Raw genomic sequence first — 26,972 nt, forward strand, 5'->3', positions numbered from 1 at the left:
TTAGGGAGCCGCGTAAGGTATGTCGACCTCCAGCAAAAATACCAAGACTTTAATTTCCAAGTTAATTATCGAATCTTGTCCAATCATGGATTTTTTGGGGTTATAGGAGGTGGGATTTTTGTTCTGGTTATGTATAGGATCAGTGTGGGGTGGTTCGTGGTTCAGGATCAGGGGGGATGGGGGGGGAGGATCTGCAGGGGGTCAAGGGGGGTGGGGGGGTGTTGCAAGGGCATGTGTGGGTTGCAGGGCTTCTGTAAGGTCAGGGACGGATATTACAAAACCAGGTGTGGGTGATACAGTAGCAGGTGTGGGTGATACAGTAGCAGGTGTGGGTGATACAGTAGCAGGTGTGGGTGATACAGTAGCAGGTGTGGGTGATACAGTAGCAGGTGTGGGTGATACAGTAGCAGGTGTGGGTGATACAGTAGCAGGTGTGGGTGATACAGTAGCAGGTGTGGGTGATACAGTAGCAGTTGTGGGTGATACAGTAGCAGTTGTGGGTGATACAGTAGCAGGTGTGTGGGTGATACAGTAGCAGGTGTGGGTGATACAGTAGCAGGTGTGGGTGATACAGTAGCAGGTGTGTGGGTGATACAGTAGCAGGTGTGGGTGATAAAGTAGCAGGTGTGGGTGATACAGTATCAGGTGTGTGGGTGATACAGTAGCAGGTGTGGGTGATACAGTAGCAGTTGTGGGTGATACAGTAGCAGGTGTGTGGGTGATACAGTAGCAGGTGTGGGTGATACAGTAGCAGGTGTGGGTGATACAGTAGCAGGTGTGGGTGATACAGTAGCAGGTGTGGGGTTCACTCACACACACATATAGATGTTTATAAGTACACAAATAATACAAATATATGTTTTGATACTCTGACCTTTTGTTTTCGTGTCTTCCTCCTCCCCCAGGAGCGGTGAGGTCAGAGCTGCGGGTGTGGTCTAATGGGACCTGGCGCCAGGACCTGCCGTGGGGAGGGTACGCCAGGGGCCTCGCCTCCGCCTCCTCGCCCCTGTTGGAGGTGTCCCTGCCTACCCAGGCCAGCCTCCTGCCCGCGATACATCGCTACGAGGTGGCCATGGCGCCTGGGCCGCCCAACGCTCTCACCATTAGCTACGGTGTGGGAGATCGCCGCAGGAACGAGCGAGTGGTGGAGACTGTTCTCCTGGTGAGTGGTGGAGTCTGTTCTCTTGGTGGGTGGTGGAGACTGTTCTCTTGGTGAGTGGTGGAGACTGTTCTCCTGGTGAGTGGTGGAGACTGTTCTCATGGTGAGTGGTGGAGACTGTTCTCCTGGTGAGTGGTGGAGACTGTTCTACTGGTGAGTGGTGGAGACTGTTCTCCTGGTGAGTGGTGGAGACTGTTCTCTTGGTGAGTGGTGGAGACTGTTCTCCTGGTGAGTGGTGGAGACTGTTCTCATGGTGAGTGGTGGAGACTGTTCTCCTGCTGAGTGGTTGAGACTGTTCCACTTTAAGAGGGACTCAGAGGAGGGTAGGAGGACCAAGCTACTAAGAGGAGGGAACAGGCTCGGGAATCTGTACACCAGTAGATTGACAGTTGAGAGTCGGGACCAAAGAGCCAGAGCTCAACCCCCCCTCCTCCCTTCTCCCAGCACCCACAACTAGGTGAGACCACACTAGGTGAGTACACACACACCATCTCCCCTCCCTACACCCTTTCCTGTACAAGTGACTCATGTATTTTTACATGAGTCTTTTGCAGACGGGTATAACTATAGTGACCGCGTAATTGTTGTCGTTGTGCCGCAGGTGAACGGGTCGCGGGTGCTGCGGCGGGCATGGGACGGGACCAGCCGCATGGAGTCGCTGACGGACGGAGCCAGCCAGCCGCTCCTTCGTCTGACGTACGACCACAACGGCCACCCGACCTCCCTCACCCTGGGCGACCACCTCTCTTCCCTCAATGTTACCTACGACCGGTGAGTACCTGCTCATCCTGGGGTCGCCCCGAGGCCCAGGTCACCCACCGGAGGTCACCCCTCACCTCCCCTCTAGTCCAAGGTCACGGAATACACCTACGCCCTTCATCATAGGTCATAGTTGTCCCCCTAGGTCACCTATATAATGATTTTGATTCCCCCTTCATCCCTCTCAGTCGGAATGGGGTCAGAGGGAGCTTACACAGCTAAGTAACAGAAGCTGAATTACCTGTAAGCTGTTAGTGTGGGTGTGGCGGGGCTGTCAGTGTGGGTGTGTGGGTGTAGCGAGAGCTGTTGGTGTGGGTGTAGCGAGAGCTGTTGGTGTGGGTGTAGCGAGAGCTGTGGGTGTGGGTGGTGGCAAAGCTTAAGTTAATAACCTCAAGAAGCGAGCAGTGTAGCTGTAAGCAGGGCTCTTGGGACTCAGGCCGGAGATAAGTCATGGCTATTTCCACTTCAGGAAATTGGTCGCAACTTGATCAGGATGTGGGCGAATGTTTTATGTCTGGAACTTTGTGTGTGTGTGTGTGTGTGTGTGTGTGTGTGTGTGTGTGTGTGTGTGTGTGTGTGTGTGTGTGTGTGTGTGTGTGTGTGTGTGTGTGTGTGATTAATGATCCATTAGCTGCAGTATAGTGAGAGACAGACAGGTTCAAGTCAGAGTTCTGAAACTCTCTATGCTAAAGTCTCTCTTGCACAGTGGATGGCAACAAGGATGTTGCCTGGGATGGTGTGTCTTGGTAGTGTAAAGACCAGGCATGCCAACACTTCCCGCCCTCCCTCACCACACTTAATGCCCTCCTTCACCATACTTCCTGCCCTCCCTCGCCACACTTCCTGCCCTCCCTCACCACACTTCCTGCCCTCCTTCACCACACTTCCTGCCCTCCCTCACCACACTTCCTGCCCTCCTTCACCATACTTCGTGCCCTCCTTCACCATACTTCCTGCCCCTCCCTCGCCACACTTCCTGCCCTCCCTCGCCACACTTCCTGCCCTCCCTCACCACACTCCATCCCCCACTATAAATCCTCATTCACAACTATTTTCAGTCTCTTACGTCACTTCTCCCCCTCCTCACCCCCTCCTCGTCCCTCCTTCTGTACCTGCCAAACTTGTGGCTAATTGCTAAACTTAGAGCCCCGGTCTGTCGGTCCTGCCTATTTAATAACGTATTGGTGACTGGAACCATGAAAACGAGGGGGGGCGGGGATATAGAAGGGGTGTGGCAGGGAAGATGGTGGGGGGAAAATGGTAAGGGGAAGATGGTAGGGGGGAAGGGGTCGCGAAGGGAAGGAACTGGAGAGAGGAGGGGAGGGAGGGAAAGGGTAGGGAGGAGGAGAAGGGGAAAGGGTAGGGAGGAGGAGAAGGAGAGGAGTGAGAGAGAAATATAAAGAAGGAGGAATTAGGAGGATTTGGGGGATTAGTGAACTAGGAAACAGAGGACAGGTAAAGATTGGTGTTAGGGTGACTGAGTGAGGGATTAGGAAGGGAGCCAAACACACTGATGAGAGCAGGAAGTCATTGGGAAAAAGAACCTTTTTCCGGGGATTAGAAGCTGGACCTTTATTTTACAGAGAGAGAGAGAGAGAGAGAGAGAGAGAGATGCCCACTGACCACATTTGCAGGTAAAAACTATTGAAAGATAAGTGCGGCTTGTTTCCGGTACGAGAGGAGGGAGTTTAGGAAATGGGTGAGAGGAGAGTGGTGAGAAAAGTTTCTTGAATGAAGAAAGAAAGTAGATCATGACAGAGATAAACAACCAGTGTGGTTCACTAGCTAATAGCTCCATCCTATACACACACACACACACACACACACACACACACACACACACACACACACACACACACACACACACACACACACACACACACACACACACACACACACACACACACACACAGTGGGGGGGGGGAGGTGGCCTCGCGGCTGAGTGGACAGCGCTCGGGATTCGTAGTCCTAATGGCCCCCAGGTTCGATCCCCGGCGGAACCGGACACAAATGGGCAAGGTTTCTTTTACCCTGAAGCCCTCTCTGTTCACCTAGAAGTAAATAGGTACCTGGGAGTTAGTCAGCTGCTACGGCCTGCTTCCTGGGAATGTGTGTGTGTGTGTGTGTTAGAGAGAAATATATGTAATAGACAGAATAGAAAGAAAATAGATTGGCTAGAAAAGCGGGGTCCAAGAGCTAATAGCTCGATTCTGCAGACACAAATAGTAAACACACTCGAGAAGCGGGGGAAAAAACTCGGGTTTCATTCCAGTTTTTCTTTTTCTTTTTTTTCCCGTATATTTTTTTCCCCTGTAGATTTCTGTGATTTGTTCATTCAACGTTTTTGTCTCATTATAATATTGTATTGAACGTTATTATATTTTATATTTAATGTGGCTAGAAATATGTTATTTTTAAATGGCTAGAATTTTGTGATCATTCTGGCTACAGCTAGGATTATGCTGTTATATCCTAGATATGACCTGCATTATGTTATCCTGGATATGCTAGGGATGTGTTATCATTGTGGCTGTGGCTAGAATTATGATATCATCACAGATGGTAACATCTATGATAATAGATGTTGGATTTGATAATCCAAATCCTAAGATTATGTTATCATAGATATAGCTAGGATTATGTTATCAGGGATAGAGGAAGGGGGAGGGGGAGTTAAAATTGTGTTTGGCATCCTGGATATAGTGATCTTTCAGATCACTATATCTTTCAAATCACTATATCTTTCAGATCACTATATCTTTCAGATCACCATATCTTTCAGATCACCATATCTTTCAGATCACCATATCTTTCAGATCACCATATCTTTCAGATCACTATATCTTTCAGTGATCACGTGATACATGTTGTAAATCTAGTTGAATATTATTATTATTGTTCTGGTGATTTGCTGGCATCAAAAGGGCATTATTCATTAGGTTTTTTTTAATGCATCTCATTGACACATTATACTGTTTGTTGTCAACTCTCTATGACCTTTTGTGACCCCCCTCGTGACCTATTGTGACCCCCTCGTGGCGTTTTATGACCTGTGTGACCTATAATGACCCTTATATCCCGTATTGTTCTCTCCACCTGCCCTTGTTGACCTGTAATGAGTTCATCTGACCCCTTTGTTGACCTGTATTGAGCTCACATGATCCCTTGTTGACCTGTATTGAGCTCACATGACCCCTTGCTTGACCGGTATTGAGCTCACATGACCCCTTGTTAACCTGTATTGAGCTCATATGACCTCTTGTTGACTGGTATTGAGCTCATATGACCCCTTGTTGACCTGTATTGAGCTCAAATGACCCCTTGTTAACCTGTATTGAGCTCACATGACCCCCTTATTGACCTGTATTGAGTTCATGTAATCCTCGGCGAGCGCAGGTTCGGGAGGACGGAGGCGCGGCAGTGGGACTGGTCGAGTGAGAGCTACGAGTACGACGCCCAGGGCCTCCTGTCCACCGTCTCCTCCCACACCGCCCACACCACCAGCTACACCTTCGGCGAGACCAGACTGGTGAGTGGCGCCCTCCGTGGCTCGGGGTGGGGGAGTCTTGGCTCGGGAATTATGCCCTTTGACGACGGATGCCTGTGGTGGGTGGGGGTGGACGGATGACTGGGGTGGGTGGGGGTGGACGGATGCCTGTGGTGGGTGAGGGTGGATGGATGCAAGGGAAGTGGGGGGGTGGGGGTTTTGACTGATTGGATACCAAGGATGATATATTTGACTGTGTTTCTCCGTGCTGACTGTTGCATGCTGTGAGAGGTTTAGGTGTGAGCGTGCCAGCAGCAGCAGCAGCAGCAGCAGCAGGAGGCAGCAGCAGGACGTGTGTGGTGCTGACGCCGTTCTCTTGCCTCTCCCGCAGCCGGCGACCATGACGCTGCCCTCTGGCCGCTCCTGGAGGCTTCACTACGACGAGCGCGGAGGCCTCAAGTACGTCACCACCCCCACGGGATCCGCCCACTTCTTCTCCATGCAGCCGTCCTTCGGGTGGTTCGTGTTCTCCTACACTCCGCCCGGGTCGACGCACTCCTACAAGCAGTACCTCGACCACGCCGGACGCCTCATGCTCACCGCCTTCCCAGCAGCCTCCGCCAAGGTCCTCTACACCTACACTGAGTCCGGACAACTGAGGGAGATCGTGTCCGGCGACGGGAAAACCGAGTTTTCCTACGGTAGTGACGGTCTCCTGTCGGAGATCATGCACGAGGAATTGGACTTGGAGTATAGAATGGACTTGCTGTACACTGGACGGCTCCTGCAGGAACACCGCATCGACTATGGCGCCAGAACCGGCCTCAGCAACGTCAAGTTCACCTACGAACACGATTCCAACTTCCGGGTGACGAACTTTGCGGGGCGTATCGGCGGCCAGAACTTGCTGCCCTTCCCATTAGCCTACAACCCGTCTACGGGCGGACCCTCACAGATCGGTCACTTCACTGTAACTAGGACCAAGTTGAACGAAACTACCTTTCAGGACGGCACTGCTATCTTCTCCCGCCAGCTGAACTCCCATCTGCACGCTGCTCAGTCTGCAGTGACCATCCACAACATGGAGGTCTTTAAGATGCAGATATTCTACAATCCAGACGGCAAAATTACCCAAACCAAGACCTTCACTCGTAACTACCACAGCAAGCCCTACACCAACACCCGCAACTACACCTATGACGCTGATGGCCAGCTCATCAGTGTGGAGGCCAAGGAGCCGTGGAGCTTCTCCTACGATGCTAACGGCAACATGCTCTCCCTCACTTACTCCACTAACACCATCCCCATGAAGTACGACTCGCAAGACCGCATCGTCAAGTTCGGCGAGGGCGTCTACCGCTACGACTCTCGCGGCGCCATCGTGCAGAATGCGCGCGAAGTCACGTATCACTACAACGCTCGCGGCTTACTGGTGCGGGCGGCGAAGTCCGGTCGCTTCAACATCAGGTACCTGTACGACCACGAAGACCGCCTGGTGGCTAGGAAGGACAACTTCGGCAATGTGACGCAGTTCTTGTACACAGATCAGCGGCACCCGGACCAAGTGACTCATATATACAGCCCTCGTGATGGTAACCTCATCACGCTGGTGTATGACGACCGCGGCCACATCATCTTTGCGCAGGTCAGATATCACTCGTTTTTCTTGTATATTTTCTTTCCACCCAACGGTAAATGACATTCACCCTCTCAAACCAACACACACACTACCCAGTGGGCAGAGTCTCCAAGAGCAACGTCGAATCAACGGTGATGTAAAGTCGAACCAACGCCACTCTTGGATATTCTTCCCGCTGGGTGGTTGATCAGTCTGCTGAAGTCTGGTGTGGTCGAGACGGCTGTCCAGCTCCTTATGAAATACAAAATTCAGCCCGTCCTTACTATGAATGCTTAATCATAGCATTCCTTTTCTTGCTTCTGAAGACTGCATGTTTTAGTGAAACTGTACACTTAGAATCTAAGCCATGTTTTCCCAACCTCATTCCTGTTTCTTTCTGTATTTTGCACCTTGAAATCCTCATAGGTACTGTGAATGAAAGCTGTGTTGTGATTGGTAGAGTGAGTGAAAGCAGTGCTGTGATTGGCTGAGTGAAAGTGATCAGTACTGTGATTGGCAGAGTGAAAGTGATCAGTGCTGTGATTGGCAGTGAAAGTGATCAGTGCTGTGATTGGCAGTGAAAGTGATCAGTGCTGTGATTGGCAGAGTGAAAGTGATCAGTGCTGTGACTGGCAGAGGGAAAGTGGTCAGTGTTATGACTGGCAGAGTGAAAGACATGAGTATTGTGTGAGGGGGGGGGGTGAGTGATGAGTAATTGACAAGCCGCCGTGCTGCCTGGTGGTGCCTCAGGTGTACCGGAACAAGTACTACATCGCGACGGACGAGTGCGGGACGCCGGTGATGGTGTTCAACCAGTACGGCGAGGTGGTCCGCGAGATGATGCGCTCGCCCTACGGCCACATCATGTACGACTCCAACCCTTACCTCTACCTCCCCGTCGACTACTGCGGCGGCCTCCTCGAGACGCGCACCGAACTCGTCCACATGTCCCGAGGGCGCATCTACGACCCTCTCATAGGTAAGAAGGGCCTTCGGCTGGAGGTATATATATACCTCGCAGGAGGTCGTCTCTATGCCCCCGTCACTATTTTTTGTCCTCTGCTTCTCTCTCTCTTTCACTGTCTCTATCCTACTCTCTCCAAGCCTTAAGTGACCTCATATTTCATAACAAGAAACACCAATAAGCGCCTCCCGCCCTTTTGCCCCTCTCTTTATCAACAAATTCATCACCCGAGGCGCGATATATCATGTCAGGAATTGAGCTTCCTTCCCTCTCAGCTTCCCCCCCCCCTTCTCTCTTCCTCCATCTTTCCTCCCATCTCGCACGATTTCCGTGAGCCATATCTCTTCCTTCATCTTGTCTCACTCTTCCTTCTCATGCTCTTCCATCTATATCCACGTTCTTTATGCCGACTCCTTCCTCTTTCTTTCACACTTCTACGTTTCCTCTTGCTTCTTTTCCCCTTCCTACTCTCGTGATATTTCCAGTTCCCCTTCACAAACCAGTCAGTTGGGCCATTAAGATTTACCCATCAATCTTCCAAGAATCCGATCGGTTAAACTAGTGGTCCTGTCAATCAGACGTATTATAGGAGTCCTGTCATTTAGACGTCTTATAGGGGGGTCCTGTCATTCAGACGTATTATAGTGATCCTATATATAATGTGGTCCTTGTCTAACCTACCGCTGTTATTTTTGTGTGTGTGTGTGTGTGTGACCAGGTCAATGGCTCTCGCCGGCGTGGGAAGACGTTCTTGACAACATTCTCACCCCCGCCAAGCTCTCCCTCTACCGCTTCAACGGCAACGACCCCATCAACGTCCACCTCACCCACTGGAAGAACTATGGTAGGTCCCCCCTCACCCGCCGGATGAGCTACGGCAGGTGTTTTTAATTAGTTTCTGCAGCTCGCCGTGAAGTGACTTCCTCACTGTACATTGACTTCCTCGCCGTACATTGACTTCCTCACCGTACATTGACTTCCTCGCCGTACATTGACTTCCTCGCCGTACACTGACTTCCTCACTGTACATTGACTTCCTCGCCGTACATTGCCTTCCTCACTGTACATTGACTTCCTCACTGTACATTGACTTCCTCGCCGTACATTGACTTCCTCGCCGTACACTGACTTCCTCACTGTACATTGACTTCCTCGCCGTACATTGCCTTCTTCACTGTACATTGACTTCCTCGCCGTACATTGACTTCCTCACTGTACATTGACTTCCTCACCGTACATTGACTTCCTCACCGTACATTGACTTCCTCGTCGCACATTGACTTCCTCGCTGTACATTGACTTCCTCATCATACACTGACTTCCTCACCGTACATTGACTTCCTCACCGTACATTGACTTCCTCACCGTACATTGACTTCCTCACTGTACATTGACTTCCTCACTGTACATTGACTTCCTCGCTGTACATTGACTTCCTCACAGTACATTGACTTCCTCACTGTACATTGACTTCCTCACTGTACATTGACTTCCTCACCGTACATTGACTTCCTCGCCGTACATTGACTTCCTCGCCGTACATTGACTTCCTCGCCGTACATTGGCTTCCTCACAGTACATTGACTTTCTCACCGTGAAGTGACGTACGGTGACTTCCTCACCATAAAGTGAATGGTGAAGAACATATCCATATGTTAGCATATCTATTATGAATGTCGTAATCATGTTTCCTCTGTCCTATAAGCAACACTTGGCGAGTATGCTTACATTGTACACAGCATATGTCGTTAAATAAACCTTTTAGTGTATGTCCAGTGTATATTACATCTGTTGGCAGTATAGTATTACCGTTGTCTTGGGCGACGGCGCGGGGGGGGGGTGGTCCTGTTTAACGCCGTTGTCGCATTCCTGTTGAGCAGATTACAAGGCGTGGCTGGCGCGGCTCGGATACAACTTGGAGAGCCTGGCCCCTCAGATGGCGTGGGCGAGCAGCAGTCCACGCCCTCCCCCGTCCCTGTGGCAGGCCTTCACCCGCGCCCCCATCTTCCCCATGCGGGCTGCAGCATCCCCATTCTCTGACCAGGTACGATACCCATCTCCCTTCACTATCGTAGAGTACGCACCACACTAAGACTCTGGAAGCTCTTTCTGTACGCGCCATATCCCGTATTGAGGCTAGGGAGAGATATCAAGAGTCAGGCGGATATGACTTCATAATCTTCGCAAATTGAGCTGATGTATTCAATCTTTGTTCGTTGTTCCCTTCTGCTGCAGGTGGTGGGTGTGGGCTGTGTGAGTGGTCTGGTGCTGACGCTGGAGGAGGCCGCCCATACCACCGCCCGACTCTCCACCCTTACGCCCACACGACTGCGACACGACTTCTGGCCGCACCGTCACAAGGTATGGCGGCGTCACCCGACTAAGGCGGGTCAGTCAGCGGGTCGCAGCCCTCAGTTACCAGCATGTTGCCTGGTGGCAGAAATATGAAATATATTCCTTCAAGCCAAACTCGATCAATGAATTTTGACCATTTTTCCACAAGTTGATGCAAGTAAACAGCTCATTTAGTGTGAAACGCATTCTTGATTAGTTATGCAAATTTGCTAAATTCGTAGTCTTAATGTATAAGGTGATCAGCTTCCGCCAGCAGGCGCCTGTACAAAAGCGAGGACCTTCAACACGCTGGTCTCCTCCTCCTCCTGCAGGTGGAGATCTCCGCCGTGCCTGGTCCCTTTGGTGAGGGGCTGCTGGTGTCGTGCGTGGAGGGGCGGGCCATGGTGACAGCCACGGACCAGGCCAACCCCATCTTCAGAGACGTCCTCACCTCTGTCTTCAACAACTCCCTCCTCCTCGACATCACCCTTACCACCCACAACACCCATGTCTTTTACTTTGTCAAGGTTGGTACTGTATATATATATATATATATATATATATATATATATATATATATATATATATATATATATATATATATGTGTGTGTGTGTGTGTGTGTGTGTGTGTGTGTGTGTGTGTGTGTGTGTGTGTGTGTGTGTGTGTGTGTGTGGTATTCAGTGAGTGCGCCGGTTCTACTTGCAAGGTGGTGTGGTTAGTTAGTTTTTTTTTTTTTTGGTGGGCGGAGGCACTTCTTCAGACAAGACCTTCTTCTTGAGGCCTCCCTTAAGTATTACCTTGTCAAGAAACTGCATTTGTATGGTAAGGTAGTTGAGCCTACCGCTTGTGAAGGTGCATAATTCATGTTGTTATTCAGTAAGAGAAAGGAAGACTCACTGAGAGAGAGAGAGAGAGAGAGAGGGGGGAGGGAAACAGGAGGAGAGAGACTCACTCAGTGAGCATTACATTCCAAAACAAATGAGGTCATTAATCTTGCCAGTGAGAGCATGGGGGGGTAGGAGGGAGGAGTCTCCTCATCCCTGTGGAGAGTTTAATGAGGAGGACGCTAAGTCCTCATGCCGCTTGGGAAGAACAGGAGGATGACCCTCAAGAGATCTCTACCAATGAGATATGAGTGACAAAACAGACAGACAGACAGAAATGAGAAACAGCATCACAGAGGAGATAAAAGAGAGAGAGAGAGAGAGTCATATAGCATACAGTTGCTAGGGGTCAAGAGAGAGGCCCATTTCATAGGTGCGTTAATTCCTCTTTGAACGGTCAAGGTAACGTTGTAGGTAATCCTTAAACCTGTGTCATAACTCCAAACTTTCCACTCAACAGTCGCACACGTCCACCCAACAAACAATTTGACATTTTCGCCGCATTAAGAGTTCCACCTTTGTGTCACATTGCATAAAATTGATTCTTCCTATTTTCTAACCTGAAAACAGTCACCCCTTCATTCACACTAAGAGACCACTTCGTTAAGTCGTCTTTCTACACACATCTGAGGGAACACCTGCCCATATGAGGGGACACCTGGTCCATCTGAGGGGACCCGTGGTGCTATGAAGGGACATTTGAGTGATTTGAAGCAACATTTAATTTGTTCTATAAGAATCAATTTTCCCCATTACCCAACTAGCCTCCTTTATTACTTTATCCCACAATATTGTTCACTCACGTAGACGCAGTTCCTGAGGCTCTCAGGTGCTCGAAAACACGCCTTCCATATCTGAACCCCCTTCAACCCTCTCTACCTCCTCACTCGCCTGGGAACAGTACTCACCTGGGAAAACCACTCACCTAGGAACAACATTCACCAATATGAAAACCATTCCTGGCCAGGAAAAATCCTCTCTTCGTAATCTCCTCGACCGCTGAAATCCTCAAGAGAGAAATCCTCACCCCAATATTGCTGCCATTTTCAGAAATCCTCAGCCTTGATCGCCGTCCCATTGAAAGTAATCGCCTTAATTACTGCGAAATCTGCAGGTTCCATACCTGTGTAGGGTGGGAAGGGGAGCAGAGAGAGAGAGAGAGAGAGAGAGAGAGAGAGAGAGAGAGAGAGAGAGAGAGAGAGAGAGAGAGAGAGAGAGAGATAGAGAGATAGAGAGATAGAGGGAGGGAGGGAGGGAGGGAGGGAGGGAGGGAGGGAGGGAGGGAGGGAGGGAGGGAGGGAGAGAGAGAGAGAGAGAGAGAGAGAGAGAGAGAGAGAGAGAGAGAGAGAGAGAGAGAGAGAGAGAGAGAGAGAGAGAGAGAGATTGAGGTTTGCGGGTTAGTAATATTTTAAGTTAATTATGGTACTATTTTTTGTCACTGCTACTTGATTGTATTAAAAAGAATTTCTATAATCTTATACACATATAAGACACAAATATTATACGCGAATCATACGCAAAAGACCGGGGGGGGCCTCGCTCCCCCGTCCCCCACACACACACAGCCACCCCTCTGAGCCCCTCTCTCACCCCTCTCCCCTCCCCCCCCCCCTTTTCCCTTACTCTAACAGGAGAACTATTGGAAAGCCTCGGAGGACATGACCCAGCTCAACCGTCTTGGAGGGGAGGTGAACATCACCATCCACGAGCCCTCCTCCGCCTCCGCCTCCTCCCAGCCGCTGACGCCCGCCGACGAGGGCTCCGACAAGTTCGTGGATGTGAAGCTGCACAGCGCCTCCGCCGTCATTCACATCCGCTACGGCACCACCATCCTGCAGGAGAAGAAGAGGCTCCTCAGGCATGCTAAGAAGGTGGGTGGCTGGGGTGATGGTGAGTGATTGAGGTGATGGTGAGTGTCTGGGGTGATGGTGAGTGTCTGGGGTGAAAGTGAGCGACCGTGGTGAAAGTAGGGAACGTAAAGTGAGTTCAGACCACATTAATTTGGACCTCTGATTACTTTTGTATTTCCGTATCCCAACTTTCGGTCTGGGCAATAATATTGTATGAGAAGGAAATAACATGGGTGGATGTACGGGTGGTGGAGCTGGTACCCTCCACACTCTTGAATAAGTCCAGTACTACACCTTCTGGCTGATATACTTTAGGCCCATCATGGTACAGTGGGTGGTGCGTGTGTCCGAGGGGGCCAGAGATGCGGGCTAACTCTCCCCCTTTGATGTTCTCTGACATCAAGTGATTTTGATGTAATTATGTAATATATCATCATTTTATCATCTTGAAAGGTTGGTCGGTCTTTTGAGTGATTCATTCTCTCTCTCTCTCTCTCTCTCTCTCTCTCTCTCTCTCTCTCTCTCTCTCTCTCTCTCTCTCTCTCTCTCTCTCTCTCTCTCTCTCTCTCTCTCTCTCTCTCTCTCTCTCTCTCTCTTTCTTTCCCTCCCCCTTCCCTGATTGAATACAAGGCCGCTCAATGTTTACATTCCATTCGTACCTGACTCGTTCATCTCTGCCGTCTTCCCTAGGTGGCCATCCGACGTGCTTGGGCCGAGGAACGAGACCGTCTCTCTTCTGGCCTTCCTGGGACGGTGGAGTGGTCCTCTAGCGAGACGGAAGAACTACTGTCGAGAGGCGCCGTCAGCAGCTACACCGCCCGCTACCTCCACCCTCCAGAGACCTACCCGGCGCTCCTCGACGACCCCACCAACGTCCGCTTCTTCAAGGACACCAAAAGGACTAGACGGAACTCCAAGACTCGGAGGAGGTCACATAGGTGCCGCAAATGGTGGAAGGGGCTTTGCTAGGCTCAGTCCCCCGTCTCTCTGCTCCTTCCTGTGGTGCTGCCTCTGGCTAGCCGTCTCTGCAGCTGTGCAAGGACGAGAAATATTTGTGATTTTCCTTGTTGCAACTGTTCAGACAGCTGCGAGAAATGTGTGCGTTTCTGCAGCTGTTGCTCTTCGTGACAGCTGTGCAAGGAAAGAACAGTTGTGCCTCTTGTTTGGGACTTCTTCAAAAGGAAGAGTGGCGAGAGAGCGAAGGGAATATAAGTGGATGTGCTTGTAGACTTTGATCATTTCGTCCGGGTTTAATTATTATTTTTGACTCTGCTCAGAAGAGAGTGAGAGCAAGGAGCAAGAGCCTCTGACAGAATCGTCCTCTCTTGTTGCCGGGTGACGAGAGCGTGGTGGCCGGCTGGTGGTGTTGGGTGTCGCTACACCACACACACTGTGACGGCCGCCGTCACTGTCCCCTCCCGAGGCTGCCACGAGCCACAGACAGGTGCCAGCCTCTCTGTCTAAGACCTTCGAAAACACAATGTCTTTTTATTTGATTCTCGAATTGAATAGAATTGTCAGCTAATTTATATAAACTTCCCCTAAAAGGTTTTAAGACGTGTTGTAGGGTATATATATATATATATATATATATATATATATATATATATATATATATATATATATATATATATATATATATACACATACACACACACACACACACACACACACACACACACACACACACACACACATATATATGGGACGCCTAGGTGGAAAGACAGTCAGTCAAACACGTCCGTTTTCTGCGAGAAAATCAATTAATAAGAGTGACTATGACTAAAAAATCAAATAGTGTGATTGAGCCATACTGATACTGAAAATCTAATGGAGTGAAAATAATCCTTTAGGGCAGAAGGAACTCTTGTAGAGGTATGCGCCATACTAGAAATATGTTCAAGTTGGTGACTGCATGTGATAACCGATTATACTTAATAAACAGAAATTGCACGAATTTTGGAAGAATATACTTTACTATAGTTGTCAAAAGTTCAGTACCAAAACATAAATATTTTAACTTTGATGTCGGTTCACGTCTCACAAAGTGACTGGAAAATGTATTTTGGTCTGTGTATTTCCATTGGATACCGACAGAACTATACCAGTTGGTGATATATGTTAATGCAGCCGCCAGGATGGTTGGCACGCCTGCCTACGGGATGGGTGGCACGCCTGCCTACGGAATGGTTGGCACACCTGTATATGGGATGGTTGACACGCCTGCCTACGGGATGGTTGACACGCCTGCCTACGGGATGGTTGACACGCCTACCTACGGGATGGTTGGCACACCTGCCTACGGGATGGTTGACACGCCTGCCTACCTACGGAACGGTTGGCACACCTGCCTACGGAATGGTTGGCACGCCTACAAAGGATAAATGGACGTGTTGTTGTCGACACACAATTCGGCACTTGGCCAAGCTGGTCCAGAGGTGGTGCTATGGTATGCACTGAAAAATGTATCGATAGAAATATGTCACCCCAGCTTAGTGTCAGCTACTTCAGTGCTAGTCAGTTCCTCGGCTGTCAGCTCCCTGGGGACTGTCAGCATGACCAGACACTTCATCCACCCGACAAGCGTCCTTGGCGCTCCCTGCTGACTGTCCACACACACACACACAGGGGCTGCTGGGGTCACCGGGACCCGCTCTACAGCAGCTGTTCCAGCGATCTGAAGACATTAATGTGAAGACATTAATGGAACTGCGGTGTGATCGTGTGTTAAGCATCTCACTAGTTCACTTAGACACCATCGATATAAAAGAGCTTTTTCACAGTAGAACTATAATATATATATATATATATATATATATATATATATATATATATATATATATATATATATATATATATATATATATATATATATATATAGTTAGTGACCTGTAGGTCTTCAATAGTCCCACCTCACAACACCGGCGCTTATCTTAGTTTGAAACAAGAATTGGGACCCCTGGCCTTCAAGACATTCAATTCAAATATTTGTGTTTTAATCACTTTATTTTCTAGGAAAATGATTTTGTAATGAGGTAAATATTTAAGGCTGGTGAGGTCGAGGTTCCGACAGGTGTGTGTGTGTGTGTGCAGCAGGTGTGTAGTTGAACAGGTGTATCCTGCCCGGAGAGTATGCTGTGTCTCCCCAAAGTACGAGAAGGGGGAGGCACCGATCCCTTCCCCCCCCCCTCTCCTTACCCCCCCATTGGGTTCTCCGCCTCCGGATTCTTAAATCTTAAAGAAGCAAAGTGTATCGACTTAAGTACACCTCTGTTCATTTAAACCAAAGAATTTATGATATTTTTATGAGTTTGTTTTGGGTAAAGACATATTGATAACTGCATGTTTAATTCGGTCATTATGCTGGCTAAGGTTTGTTTTGCGTAATGCTCTGTTGTCTGTTGTTCAGCGTGATTTGCTTGTAGGATCAATCAATATTATTTTTGCCATAAATAGGATTGGTTCTTTTGAGGACTTTATAATTGAATACTGTAGGAAGGCGTTTTGTGATGAGTCACCAGTCGAAGACATCTTGTGAGGACATCTTATTGATTGATGTCTTGTGAGTAGGTCATTGACGTCTTCTAAGGCATTCACTGATGTCTTGTGAGGCATTCATTGATGTCTTGTGAGACAGTCATTGATGTCTTGTGAGGCAGTCATTGATGTCTTGTGAGACAGTCATAGATGTCTTGTGAGGTAGTCATTGATGCTTTAAATGTTTCCAGATACCTCTCAATGCTTTTATCATTTATATTAAAATGTCTTTTGCATAAGACATGTAATATTGAAGAACGTCAGATGGAGATTATGACTTTTGTCTTGAAGTCGTTTCTCCTGCAAGAGCTTTTTCTAGACTTACTAAGAGAAACGTCTACTAAAGTAAGACTTTCTACTTGGTAATTACACAAGACGTTGCCAGCCGTTTGTGTTCCACTCAGCAAAGTTGATATAGTTTGAGATATTTTTCGTGAACCAAAGTGAGAACGCGATGTACTTTGAGAACGCTATAAGAGTTTCTATACTTTATATAATTTGAGGGAGCTCTGCGTTCTCCTGTTAGTTCCTTATTATTGAGAGAGTTATAATAATAATGTAAATACTGAGTGTAACACGTGAGAACTCTTTTTTTATTATTATTATTTCAACGTTCTGTGAAAAGAGTATACTTCAAGGTTTTTTTTCAATTATAATATGTTAATATTTCGTATGCCTTAACAGAGCTCCAAATACATGTCAGAATACTTTCCACACGTTTCAAGAGCTCTTCCCACTTTTGTGAGTTATTTGTTCATTCAAAGTCCTCTGAAATACTTTAGCATTCTCCGTGCATTGAACGAGTTCTTCTTAATATTTTGTGAGTAATTTATATACTTTGAGAGAGCTCTTTAATGCTGTATGTGAGTACGTGGTATATACTTTTGAGAGGAGTCTTATTAGTTTGTGAGTACGTTCTATGCTTTTTCTGCTGACGTCAGGACATCTCTGCCGACGTCAAGTGTGAATCACGAGGAGATTAAGGCACAAGGTGCTATTAACTTAACGTATTTTTATATCTTCCTGAACTTTGCTGTGTATATATAATATTATATAGATTCTCTCTCTCTCTCTCTCTCTCTCTCTCTCTCTCTCTCTCTCTCTCTCTCTCTCTCTCTCTCTCTCTCTCTCTCTCTCTCTCTCTCTCTCTCTCGTATTATTAGATTCTTTTCTACATATACTCATCTTCTTCACTTATTGAGAGCGTCCTCACCAACGTTAAAATGTTTACATAAGCCTTTGAAGAAAGTATTGTTGATGGAAATACTCCCCCCCCCCCCCCATGTTCTTGGTTTACACAGTACTGAGACATATTTACACCAGAATAATCTTCACTAGCATCAGGTCACGTTTAGATTTAAGATTTCATTACATTAAAGATACCATGTAAAGAAAGAAGTAACTATAGGCTACATATGGTGAAATTATAACATTTATATACATATTTTGTCAAAGTGCATTTGTGTCCACATGAGTTGTTTCTGTGGCTGGAAAGGAGGTCCAGTTAATGTAAACAGTCAACTTAAGGTTTCCTTGTGGATTCTTAAATGGGTGGAAGAGGGGGAAAAAAAAGAGTATCTTGGATTCCAGGCTAACTTTCAAGGCATTATTAACAAATATTTGGGATTCAAGAATTTGTTTCAAGGCTCAATCCTCAATACCTAAGGATTCAAGGCCGTGTTTCAAGATCTAATCTTCAGTACCTAAGGGTTGAAGGCCGTGTTCCAAGGCTTGACCCTCAGCACCAAGGCTCCCGGGGCCGTGTGCGAGGTCTTACCCCCAGTCCACCGCCGACTTGCCTTGTCTTATTCTTCAGCATGTCCTTCAACTGCCTTTTATACCCATATAGTCTCCCCTTGTATTGCTTAAACTTATATTATTGCTATTCAAGTTGCCACGGCATCTTATATCTCTTAGTTTGTGCTCCCTCCTGCCTCGCCCAACACCCCTGGTAAGTCTCGGCTGATTAGCTAAGACCCAGGGAGATTGCCCGGGGTTGGCTAGTGTCTACCAATTGCGAGCTCTGTTCTGGAAGTCATCAGCCAATCCCAGGGTTTCTTGTGGTAAACATGTTGTGGGGGCGGGGCCGAGTATGGACGTCTGTACAATATTTCCTCCACGACCTCACTTTTCACGAGATTTTAACTACGTTTGTATAAATTTGCCAAAGATTTGCCGTTTATGTCTGTAATGTACACAGGATTCATTCAGTCACGTTTCTTATCGAGGGGCTAAAGAGGAAGACTAACAAAATAAACATTCATTGCATTTATTTAATGTTGTACTATATGTGATCTTTGTAAATATATATATTGGGGAATCCTGTAAGACGGTGTTCTACGGACTCTCAAGGCGAGATGTAAATACTCGAGCGTGTGCCCACTCTCTCTCTTGTACATACAGAAGACGCATCGCAGCCTACCTAGACACTTAAGGACTTGGCTCAGAGGCAGAGTAGCGAAATCCCCCTCAACGAGGCGTAAGACATAAAAGAGAAATACAATATCGCTTCTTTAGTCACTTCAAGTTGGGTTTCCTCGGCATAGTTGTGTAACTTTTTATGTGGTCACCTTCCTAGATGTTGGCAGTTGGATGTCTTAGGAGATCCCTTTCTTATGTTTGTGTGTTGCAGCCCTTTAGTCTCTCTCCTCTCTCTCTCATCTCTCCTCCCTCTCCTCTCTCTCTCTCTCTCTCTCTCTCCCTCTTCCTCTCTCTCTCCTTCTCTCTCTCTCTCCCTCTCTCTCTCATCTCTCTCTCTCTCTCTCCTCTCCTCTCTTCTCTCTTCTCTTCTCTCTCTCTCTCTCTTCTCTCTCTCTCTCTCTCTCTCTCTCTCTCTCTCTCTCTCTCTCTCTCTCTCTCTCTCTCTCTCTCTCTCTCTCTCTCTCTCTCTCTCTCTCTCTCTCTCTCTCTCTCTCTCTCTTGCCCCTCTGTCTCACACGTTTCTCCCCAGTTTACTTGCCCCTCTGCCTGTACCATCATTTATTTCTCTTCCTGCCCATTCAGCCTTGCTACCACTTCAGTCAGCGTAGATGTATGCAGCCCCCTCCCAGCCCCATCCCTTCGTCCTCCTCAGCCCTACCCACACCCACCCTTCCCTTGCCCCCCCCCCCAACCCCTCTCACACTTTCATCTGCCTTTCCCTTTCTTTTACCTCCATTTATATTCCCATGAATTTCTTTCCTACCAACCTTCCCCACCACCTGAAACCCAACCATATAACCGCCTCCCTACATCCTCTACCACACATCCCTCTCCCCAGCATCCTGGCCCCTCAGTTCTTCCCATACAATCCCCTTACCCTCAAGACGCCCCACCCCCACCACAATCTCTTACCCATAGCCCCCTCTACCATATTTCCTACCCCGACAGCTCCTCCCTTACAACTTTTCCCCCCCACACAGCCTCTTCCCCACATCCCTACCCCTCACCCCTACCTCCCCACACCCCTTCCCCACAACACGCTCCACAACCACAAATTTCCCCAGAATTCAACATCAAAACCCATTAATAAGAAATTTGCATCCTTCTGACTTGCTTATAATATATCTGTGGGCAGTAAGGAAGGAGAGGCTATAACACCTGGGATCGTAAGGTTCAAGTTCCTATAATAAAGGAGTCATGAAGTAACCCCAGAGAGCCCGTGTGGTATAGCTGTCTCTTCCCGACCCGCCTCCAGGTTTGTATGATCGATGGTTTTGGCTGTTTATAAATGAAAGTGTTTCTATCAAATAAAATGAATAATTTTGTAATGCTCGTGTTTTATTTTCTTGTAATTTCCTGAAATACTGAAACGTGTGTTCGAACCATCGACACAACGCTTAAATGGGTTCGAACTATCGACACAATACCGAAATATGTGTTCGTACCATCGACACAACGCTGAACGCTGACAAGTTTCACCAGCCTTTGTAAACAAAGGCTAAATGTTTGTTAATCCAGCCGACAAATCCCTAGCTGTTTATGAATGAAAAACGGTTTACACACGACTCACAACTGATGACGTCCGAACACTTCCGGAGCAACTTCTTCGCTGCCGACTTTTGTTCGAACCACAACGCTATAAATGCTTCATCCACGTACTACAAATACAGATAATCGCCAGCAGAACCTAAACACCTAACCTAACCTATGCACAATAATGCTAATATATTATAATATTAATTTATATTTGGGGAAATTTCAGTTTTGAATGAACAGCATGTTAAAATTTATGAATGCGTTTGTGGATCGGCCGCTGGATATAGACTTGAGTCGAGGACGGGTTGCTGACGAAGTGAACGAAGCACGTTTCTCGTCATAGCTTCGAACAGCGCCTCGTGAACCATAGAATATAAACACACTACCGGCAGTTTTATTGTTAGTATTGATGGATACGTTGTGGAGAAGAGAGTGGTGTCAGAGGGAGGCGGTCGGTGTGGGGAGTCCACCTCACAGCTCAGGAAGGCTAATTTTGTTTGTTTTAATTCAGTTTCTTGCATTGACATTTTTTTTTAAGAAGTGAACGAGACGTAGTGTGAAGCAGCGAGTATGAGACCAGCTGGTGTGAGGTAGTGGATGCGAGGTGAGTCAATCTCATTACTGAGTGAGGGAGGCCATTTGCTTAATGGCGCGTGTACTGCCTTCTTCACCCCCCCCCCCCCCCCATCCTCCTCTCTCTCTCTCTCTCCCGTCTCCCCAGCCCTTCTCTCTCCCCCCCCCTCTCTCTCCCCCCCTCACTCACCCCCCTCTCTCTCTACCTTTTCCCCCTCACCAGCACACAATAATTTACTAAGCTGTAATCGTATGGATTTGCGACTTTTTTTTGTAGTAAAGAAAATAGCGAGGTGCAGATGATGGAAAAAAAAGTTTTGAAAATGTTGAATATCTTATGATAGCAGGCGGGCTGTCCGCCTTGCTGACACGGTGTGTGTGTGTTTGGTAGCTAAGCTTAGCTTGCTCTCCTTTATCAGAAAGCTGCGATCGTATGGTTTGTATCGTGTATTCAACATATACGTGTGTCTGTTGATGAATACAGAGTAGCACTCACATATACACTCAAGGGCTTGTGTACATGCTTTGATTAAGTTTTTTCTTTGAGGGAGAAGGGCTGTATTTTATCTTGTACTTATGTATTGTGAATCTTGGTAAGGTCTCTACAGATCCGTGTGCGAGCGTGCTTAGGTGAATGTGTACCTGCATGGTCGGTCTTCAGGTTAATAGCAAAAGGTTTAAATATGAAAGAGAATGGGGACTGGAAAGGATGGGAATTATAATCAAATATTTAAGTGGGGGGACTAAATTATTCATGTATGTACAGTGGTTGTCGTAGTGGTGACGTCAGCAGTAGCAGCGATGGTGACGGTGGTGGAGTGAAGGAAGTATACTAAAATGTAGCCAAATAAAGGCTACATATTTGTACTGGATCCCATAAATTTGCATACTTGGAGCTGGAGAAGGATTTACTGTGGTCGAGATGTATCGGCCTGACCGGGGACCGGGGGTGGGAGGGGTTGGGTATTCAGCGGCGGGTTTTCTCCAGGAAGCGATGGGTCGATGGTTCACGCCCGAGTGGTTCCCCAGGTACTGAGAATGGTAGTTATAACGTGGCCACATGTGCACACACCCGACTTGGTTATTCAACTTACCACCGCGACACAGTGGGGGCCAACACACACCTCTGGCAGACTACACGCACGATATTCACCACAAGACAGTTAACGTTGCTAAATGAAAATAAAGGAAACGCGAACTTGACAATGTAGCCTTTTGTCGCTGGCTCGCTTCTGACACGTTGGTGCCAACAGGAATGTTGAACGTTGGCCTTTTTCAGCTCAGAAGGTAAGGTTCGGTAATTATCATGAGAAAGGGCTAAGCCAATAAGATTGTATAGCACTTGGAAGGGATATAAGGCTCAAGATTTAGGATAGAACGGAGTGAAGGAATAATGTCCAATCAGCTCGACGGTTTGGGACGAGACACCGACCTAACAGAAGGGAGGACAGTCGCTCTACCTTCAGTCCCGTCAGAAAATAAGATTTTGGCTTGCGAAAATGTCAGTTTGCTGTTTAATTCATGATAAATTCAATGACCTTAGCTCTTACCACCGTAAAATGGAGTTCAAATATGACCGCCCGTTTCTTGGCTAGATTCTATTGAGCTCTCTGTAAATAGTTCGGTAAACAAATCCACAAGGGCCGTGACAAGGATTCGAACCTACGTCCGAGAGCCATCCTCGTCACGGCCCTTGTGGATTTGTTCATTTGATGCATCACGCTATTGTGATTTCTGTGTGTAATAGCTCAGTGGATCAGAATAGAAAATCAGAAGGCTCTCTAGTTATTCACTCCTTCCATTTCAACCTCCATAGTAGGAATATAGATTATTTATATAACGCCGTACTAGAGACTATGCATGGGATTTGACCGCGAGGAAAGTTAAACCTAACCTTACAGCTCCCACTGACTGACACTGACTGACAATTACTGACACCGACTCCTGCAAGAGACACCACAGCTTAATCTTCTGACTTGCAAGACGCTAGGGGTCAACTTAATTATGGTCTAGTGGGTTGTACTGCGAGAATGATCAGAGGTTTCAGACTCTCCTTGACGTCTAACAAACAAGTGACGTTCCTTGGCCCAATCACCAAGGGGCTCGCTGACATCCTAAGTCTTCTCCCATTGGCTATACCAGGTCACACATGGTCTTTAATGTGTCATCAGTTATGAGAGAACTCTACCAGGCGCCATCTTGCTTGACCATAATGCACAATAATATATACTGAACTTAATATTATATTCAATAATATAATTGACTATAATATTCAAACGCGAACAAGGGGACACAGGTGGAGACTGAGTAAACAAATGAGCCACAGGGACGTTAGAAAAAACTTTTTCAGTGTCAGAGTAGTTAATGGATGGAATGCACTAGGCAGTGATGTGGTGGAGGCTTACACCATATACAGTTTCAAATGTAGATATGATACATCCCAGTAGGCTCAGGAATCTGTACATCAGTTGATTGACAGTTGAGAGGCGGGACCGAAGAGCCAGAGCTCAATCCCCCGCAAGCACAACTAGGTGAGTACACACACACACACACACACACACACACAAGGCGGAGTCCAAGAGCTAATAGCTGGATTCTGCAGGCACAAATATTAAATATATACATATGCACACATATACACATGCACACAAAATAGTAAATACACACACACATACATACACATGCACATCCACACACGCACGCACTGTCCCAGGATACGACCAGTAGCAGCTGTCTAACTCATAGGTACATATTTACTGCTAGGTAAACAGCGGCATCAGGTGAAAGAAAATTCCCATTTGTTTTTTCCCTCAGCCGGGAATCGAACCTGGGCCCTTGGAACAACGATGCCAGAACGCTGTTCACACGGCCACGAGGAACTCTATTCACCTAGTTGTGTTTGCGGGAGTTGAGCTTTGTTCTTTCGGCCCGCCTCTCAACTGTCAATCAACTGTTTACTAACTACTTTTTTTCCCCCACACCAAAAACACACACACACACACACACCAGAAAGCAGCCCGTGACAGCTGACTAACTCCCAGGTACCTATTTACTGCTAGGTAACAGGGGCATGCAGAGTGAAAGAAACTTTGCCAATGTGAAATCTGTGTGTGTATGTGTGTGTGTGTGTGTACTCACCTAGTTGTGTTTGCGGGGGTTGAGCTCTGGCTCTTTGGTCCCGCCTCTCAACCGTCTCAACTGTGTGTGTGTGTGTGTGTGTGTGTGTGGGTGTATGTGTGTGTGTGTGTGTGTGTGCGCGCATGTGTGCGTGTGTGTACACGTGGATGCATCTATAACTGTACTTAAAAACGTAATTTTTCGCTGGCTCCAAACGGATTATACTTTTTTTCCCCACAGAATAACGAATTTCACTTTTACATACATAAATATTTTTCAGGCGCGCCAACCGAGATATTCCATTTTAAACCAAATGATTTTTTGGATGAAGTAATTGGTTTTGAAAAGTTCTGCTGTATTCGGGATGCTGTAACTTGGACTCTTTGTAGTGTCTTTTAAATACAGCCGCAGAGCTCACGGAATTTAAACAATTATTATTATTTTTATTATTGTTATTAAAAATTGAATAGAACTGAAGGAAGTGTCAACATTTTGATCCGTCTTGGACTGAAACGTCAACACTTCTTTCATTTTAAGACATGATATTATGACTGCAATCATAATCTATCATTATAATTACTGGTAATACTGTTTCTTTAAATTGCGAGTATATATATAATAATATAATATAAAAATAATGCCTTTGTTAACACGAATACCTAATATACTACACCAAACATTTGCATTGCAATCCAAAAGCTGTCAAAAGGACGGTAGGGGAGGGGGGGGGGGGGCAGACTGATTGACATTTGGACGGGGGGGCGGGGACCCAGACTGACTGACAGTTCGGGCCAGACAGACAGTAGGGTTTGGGGCGGGGGAAGGGCCAGACTGATGAGAACCTTTAAACAAAATACAGGGTACAAAAACGCAATCAAATCTGCTCATAGTAGGAAAAGTAACATATAAAGGATCTGATCTGTCTGAGGACCTAACGTTTAGGGAGCATAACCAAGCAAATATTGCGTCAGCCAGAAAAATTATAGGATGGATTAAGAGAACTTTCATATCCAGGGATCCCATCACCATGGTTGTATTGTTCAAATCACTTGTGCTGTCCTCGTCTTGAGTACTGCTCAGTACTCACTTCCCCCTTCAGAGCAGGAGAGATTGCTGAAATAGAGGGAATACAGAGAACATATACGGCATACATAGACGCGATAAAGCACCTAAATTATTGGGATCGTCTCAAAGCTCTCCAAATGTACTCACTAGAAAGAAGTCGAGAGGATCAAATATTATACACGTGGAAAATACTGGAGGGTCAGGTCCCAAATTTACACAGTAAAATAACAACATAGTGGAGTGGACGAAATGGAATAAAATACAGAATAGAACCAGTCAAGAAGCAGAGGTGCCATAGGCACAATCAGAGAACACTGTATAAACATCAGAGGTCCACGGTTGTTCAACACCCTCCCAGCGAGCATAAGAAATATTGCCGGAACAATCATGGACATCTTCAAGAGAAAACGAGATTTTCTTAAAGAAGTGCCGGACCAACCGGGCTGTGGTGGGTATGTGGACCTGCGGGCCGCTCCAAGCAACAGCCTGGTGAACCAAACTCTTACAAGTCAAGCCTGGCCTCGGGCTGGGCTTGGGGAGTAGAAGAACTCCCAGAAACCCTTCAAGCAGATATCAAGCAGGCATTAGGTTCGAGGAAAGACCTAAAGAATTAACTTGACGCTAGAAACAAAAATAGTAGAGGCAGGAGAGACATAACAGCGACGTATAAAATGCTTGGGACATTGAGAGAGTGGAAAATTTGTTCATGTTCATTTGAACATGAGTATTCATGTTCACAATGAATACCACTAGAAGAAGAGGTCATGGATGAAACTCAAGACTCAGCCAAGTCAAAAAGATGTTAGAAAAGTTGTTTTTAGCGTAAGAGTAGTGGGAAAATGGAATGAACTAAAGTTGTGGCAGCAAACTTCATCCATAATAATAAAAAATGCTTCTTACCCAATCATAAGTCCCGAGTCATTGCATTAGACAACCGGCGGCTGGAAAGGCAGGATCCAAGAGCTAGAGCTCGGTTCAACAGGCCCCAAATAGCCGAGTAAATTAGGTGAGTAAATTAGGTGAGTACACATACACATAGAAATATTCGCACACACACACACACACACACACACAAACTTGAGTATATTCTAACCAGCACCAAATTTCATGAATGTTTTATTGGGAGAACGAGAAACGTGTAATTACCGTTCAGTCTCTAGACTTCTGCAGCTATTCTTTTATCGTAATTCCAGATAACCAGCTGGATGAATTGTCGGTTAGCGTAACTACGGAATAATTGATACTTTGGCGATCCCACGACTTGTGAATGCCGCGCTTTGACATGCATACATTAAAACACACACACACACACACACACACACACACACACACACACACACACACACACCGGTGCCGGTGGCTGAGCGAGCGGACAGCACACTGGACGCGTTATCCTGTGGTCCCGGGTTCGATCCTGGGCGCCGGCGAGAAACAATGGGCAGAGTTTCTTTCACCCTGATGCCCCATGTTACCTAGCAGTAAATAGGTACCTGGGAGTTAGTCAGCTGTCACGGGTTGCTTCCTGAGGTGTGTGTGTGTGTGTGTGGTGTGGAAAAAAAATAGTAGTTAGTAACAGTTGATTGACAGTTGAGAGGCGGGCCGAAAGAGCAAAGCTCAACCCCCGCAAGCACAACTAGGTGAATATACACACACACACACACACACA

General features: G+C 47.1%; 1 protein-coding gene and 1 long non-coding RNA gene across 2 annotated transcripts in view; both read left to right on the forward strand.

Moving 5' to 3' along the window:
* Positions 1 to 17,304, forward strand: part of Ten-a (tenascin accessory) — a gene marked incomplete in the record, with an annotated part of 418,622 nt that extends 401,318 nt beyond the window's left edge. Inside the window, 11 exon segments of the mRNA XM_069310940.1 lie at positions 906 to 1,162; positions 1,761 to 1,930; positions 5,315 to 5,447; positions 5,797 to 7,050; positions 7,774 to 8,002; positions 8,706 to 8,831; positions 9,868 to 10,031; positions 10,223 to 10,348; positions 10,654 to 10,848; positions 12,839 to 13,078; positions 13,748 to 17,304. Coding sequence (XP_069167041.1) covers positions 906 to 1,162; positions 1,761 to 1,930; positions 5,315 to 5,447; positions 5,797 to 7,050; positions 7,774 to 8,002; positions 8,706 to 8,831; positions 9,868 to 10,031; positions 10,223 to 10,348; positions 10,654 to 10,848; positions 12,839 to 13,078; positions 13,748 to 14,026 — 3,173 coding nt within the window.
* A 3,675-nt stretch (positions 17,305 to 20,979) lies between these two features.
* LOC138355694 (uncharacterized) overlaps positions 20,980 to 26,972 on the forward strand; it is a 39,412-nt gene continuing 33,419 nt past the window's right edge. The window contains exon 1 of the long non-coding RNA XR_011223983.1: positions 20,980 to 21,155. This is a non-coding gene — a long non-coding RNA (uncharacterized lncRNA). The remainder of the gene's footprint in view (positions 21,156 to 26,972) is intronic.

Source organism: Procambarus clarkii, chromosome 68, assembly GCF_040958095.1.
Source record: "Procambarus clarkii isolate CNS0578487 chromosome 68, FALCON_Pclarkii_2.0, whole genome shotgun sequence".
NCBI classification, from domain to species: Eukaryota; Metazoa; Arthropoda; class Malacostraca; order Decapoda; family Cambaridae; genus Procambarus; species Procambarus clarkii.